At 56.4% G+C, this 4,258-nt stretch overlaps 1 protein-coding gene across 2 annotated transcripts; it reads left to right on the plus strand.

Moving 5' to 3' along the window:
* The first annotated feature begins 2,061 nt into the window (after positions 1-2,061).
* Positions 2,062-3,066, plus strand: FOXB2 (forkhead box B2). Of its 2 annotated transcripts, XM_067568749.1 has the most exons (2): positions 2,062-2,460; positions 2,521-3,066. In XM_067568749.1, the coding sequence occupies exons 1-2, from the start codon at positions 2,062-2,064 to the stop codon at positions 3,064-3,066; spliced, it is 945 nt and encodes a 314-aa protein (XP_067424850.1). The 2 variants fall into 2 exon arrangements, with proteins under 2 accessions (XP_067424850.1, XP_067424849.1); XM_067568748.1 differs by having other exon boundaries at positions 2,062-3,066.
* The last annotated feature ends 1,192 nt before the right edge of the window (positions 3,067-4,258 follow it).

The raw sequence follows: 4,258 nt of genomic DNA on the forward strand, positions 1-4,258 counted from the left end.
AAACTACTTATTTGGTGCTCCCAGCAAACGTGTGATGGGTGGGGGCTACGGGGTACGGACAGTAAGTATTTCAGTGCTACAAGCGAGTTAAATCCGATTTTTAATTATTTTTTTATTGTACTGTCATATTAATACATTAAAAGTCAATACAAAATTGAGGCACAAAGTAGGGTGAGGGTGTGTGAAGGTGTTAAAGGAACGCGTGGTAGGTGTTTTTGTTCATGTTTGGTGGGGTTGTCCATTACCTGATATTCACCCTATTTATTTAGAAATAAGACAGACAAAACAATGAGAGCACCTTCCACATCGTCTAATTAAACTTGTTGGGTTTCTTTTTTTTCAACTCTAGCGTGAGCCGCATTTTTCCATCCGATGTTCATTCAAATCGATAGCCCTCGCAAAATACATTTTGGAGGGCGCCTATCAGCTGTTGAATTCGAAATGGATTTCTTCTAATTAACTTCTCCAGACCATCCCCTTGCCGGTAAACACGGCCTCGGAAGCACATAGCAATTGGAGGGTGCTTTGTTTTTATTTAAATGTCCACAAGACGTACCGCGGCCATAACATGAAGTGAATGGTGCTCACGGGGAGAGGGTGGGGGTAGAGCCTTTGTACTTCTGGTTTTGGTCCTTCCACGTGCACAGGTTTTTTTTAATTACTTTTAAAAGTAGTGACCTGTGAATTTCCGGTGGATGCTGGGCATCACTTGCCTACGTTAATAAGGCTCTGCCAGCTCGTCGTTTTACATCGTATTGGGGCGGGTGACCGTGGAGGCTACTGAGCTCTTGGGCTTGGAGTCTGGCTGCAAATGCTGGAGCAAGTGACAAGAAAACGGCAGGCTGGGTTGCGGAGGGGGGTTGGGGGAAGATCTCCTCCCGGCTCCGGCTGCCTCCCCGCCCCGCGTTCTGAAAGAGAAGCCGGACCCCCCAGGGCGCTTTAAAGCCTCCCCGGAGCGCCGCGCGCGCAGCTGGCCCCACCTCGCCCAGCGCAGGACTCCGTGAGCCACAGGGGAAGACGACGAGCGGCTTCTTGCCCCGTTTGCAGGAGTCGCTAAGTCCCTGGGCCACTGTCATGTGATGACAAGGCGAGCCGCGGGGGTCTCCGCAGCCTCTCCGGCACCGTTACAAAACCGCGCTGGAGAGCTCGCCGTAGCCACAGCCACAGCCACGGCAGCCGCCTCTCGGCCCCCCTCCGCTCTCCGACCGGCTCCAGGGCGGTGGGGCAGGAGCGGCAGCGGGGCTGGCCCCATCGATCCTGGCGACAAGCAGGGCACCGCCAGCCCGGCGGCAGCGGCAGCTTGGCCAAACTTCAACGGGACGCGCCGCCGCGTCTCCCGCTTACCACGGCGAAGGGCGGATTTTGCTCTGAAGGAAGCAAGGACCCTCCGCCCCCCAGAGCTCTCCAGAGAAAGCCCCCGGCGCCTCAAGCTGCAGCCCCAGCCCACAAAGCCGGCCAGGGCGAGGGGCAGCGGCTGGCAGCAGCAACGTGGGGCAAACCCGGGAAACTTTCCGGCTCCAGCGAGACAGCGGCGGCCGCCCCAGGCAGGCGAAAGGTTAGGGTGGCGAAGGAGCCGAGAAGCTCGGGCTCCGCTCCGGGGGGGTGACGCTTTCCTCGCTATGGGCCGCGGGGCTCCGGCCGGCTAGAAAGGTGCAGGTGGCGGCCAGGCCATTGGCTTAGTGCGGGGGGCAGGGGAGAGAGAGAGGAAGAAAGCGGGGTGCGGAGCGTGTGTGAGGTCGGAGTTATCCCGCCCCGAGCGACCCTGCGCTTAGCGCCCTCCCGGCAGCTACGCCCCGGTTAGCCGGAGCCGGCGTGGGGCCAATGCAGAGTTGGCGGCGGGGACCCGGAGCAGGACGCGAAGTGTCGGCGGGGTCGCGATGATCGGCACCTAGAGCCGTGGCGAGTCGCAGGAGAGATTTGGGTGTGTGTGTGTGTGGGGGGGGCCATTATCGGGACCCCCATCAGCGGGGCTGTAGCCCGTGTGTGGCCGGCTGGGAGCGGGCCGGCGGGGCGGGGCGGAGCGGAGCGAGGGAGCTCTAGCCGCCGGGGCAGGGGGCGGCGATGCCTAGGCCGGGGAAGAGCTCCTACAGCGACCAGAAGCCCCCGTACTCCTACATCTCGCTGACGGCCATGGCCATCCAGCACTCGGCCGAGAAGATGCTGCCCCTGAGCGACATCTACAAGTTCATCATGGAGCGCTTCCCCTACTACCGCGAGCACACGCAGCGCTGGCAGAACTCGCTGCGCCACAACCTCTCCTTCAACGACTGCTTCATCAAGATCCCGCGCCGGCCCGACCAGCCGGGCAAGGGCAGCTTCTGGGCGCTGCACCCGGACTGCGGCGACATGTTCGAGAACGGCAGCTTCCTGCGCCGCCGCAAGCGCTTCAAGGTGCTGCGCCCCGGGCCGCCGCCGCTGCCCGGCGGCCTGCCCAAGGGCCCGGCGGCCGCCCCGCACGTGGTGCACTACTTCCACCCGCAGCACCCGGGCAAGGGCCCGCCCGGCCTGGGCAGCCCGGAGGCGGCCGTGGCTGCTGCCGCCGCTGCCGCCGCCGCCGCCGGCGTAGGGAGGCTGCCCCAGTTCCAGCCCTACAGCCTCCACGGGGGCAGCCAGTCGTCGGGCTTCAAACACCCCTTCGCCATCGAGAACATCATCGGCAGAGATTACAAGGGGGTGATCCAGGCCAGCGGGCTGCCCTTGGCCTCCGTCATTCACCACCTCGGCTACCCGGTGTCCAGCCAGCTCAGCAACGTGGTGGGCTCCGTGTGGCCTCACGTGGGGGTGATGGACTCGATGGCCAGCATGCCCGTTTCTCACGATTACGGACCCTTCGGGGTGCCCATGAAGGCTCTCTGCCACCCGCCCGGCCAGACTATGCCAGCGGTTCCTGTGCCCATCAAACCGACCCCGTCTATGCCACCTGTGTCCGCCATCCCCGCTCTGACAGTCAACCCTCCGCAGATCTGCCCTTCCGCTTCGCCAGCCTCCTCTGCCCTTCTTGAGCAGACTCCGCCAAACCCCTCCGAAGGCAAGAGCGCCTTACACTCCGTCTTAATACATTCCTAAAGGACACGGGCAGAGAGAGAGACACCGAGCCACCACGGATGTATTGTAGGGGCAAAGAATATATTTGAGATACGGGCTCTTAAGTGGTTTAATTATTATAACCCTCCTGGTGTCTGTGTTTATATATTGTACAATCAGATTATTGAGAGCCAGGTTTCAGGTAAGAGCTTCTATTGCTGTTAAATATTATACAAATAAGAGACGAAAAGGTGATGTGAAAAGTCAAGAGTCGCTGTAGAAGTAGAGCCTGGTCCATTTCCGCACAGAGGGCAGTGCTGTGTGGGCAGCACATCGGGGTGGGTCTAAAATCCAGGTACATACGAGCTCAGCAGTTACTCTGCAGCATGATCTGCTTGAAATGAAATAATATTCCTGCAGCCGGGATATCAAAAACCAGTGCTGAGATTCGAGATGAGAATCTGTGCAAAATAAAGGATTCTCGAGTTCTTAGGGCAAAGGAAATTATTTGTAGAAACTTTTATTTCCTTGACAAGACGAAGAGTTGGTTAAAATTGCCATTAAAATCTGATTTACAAATATCTCAAAGGGAAATGTATTTGCTTTTCTGTGCTGTCTGGCGAAACGGATCTTGCTCGGAAAGGAAGCAATGAGCGTTGACAATGGCAAGGAACAAGGGATTATAAAGTGGGGGCTCGCGATTGCAAAAGTAGATTTGGCAAAACAATAAATGATGAGTAGGAATTTAAACTGCAGCTGCATTAACAGCAAAGGGCTCTTTTAAACATGGGTACATAGTTATGACTCCTATATTCTTGTACGCAGTGGTGTTGTAGCGCCTTGGTCCCAGGATATCAGAATGACAAGGTGGGCGAGGTAATCCTGTTTGTTGGAGTAACTTCTGTTGGTGAAACAGACACGCTTTCGAGCTACACAGGTCTTCAGGACTGGAAGAAGAGCTCTCTGTGTAGCTGGAAAGCTTCTCTCTTTCACCAACAGAAGTTTGTCCAGTAAAAGATGTTACCTCGTTCACCTTGTTGTTGTATATTCTTTATATTTTACAGTGACTGAATATTATCCGTGGGAGGGAAACATTTTTACAGAGGATTCTTTCATTAAACAAATTCGTGGAATGTAGCATTGCCTGTAAACTTGTAACGTGTCTCTCCATTCTCCGTTTTCTTCTCAACGTAAGAAAGCTCTGCAACTTGTCAATTAAGCTTTTCACATCACC

The sequence above is a fragment of the Emydura macquarii genome, unplaced genomic scaffold (genome assembly GCF_026122565.2).
Source record: "Emydura macquarii macquarii isolate MOO-44397 ecotype Brisbane River unplaced genomic scaffold, CSIRO-AGI_Emac_v2 contig_2897, whole genome shotgun sequence".
NCBI lineage: Eukaryota > Metazoa > Chordata > Testudines > Chelidae > Emydura > Emydura macquarii.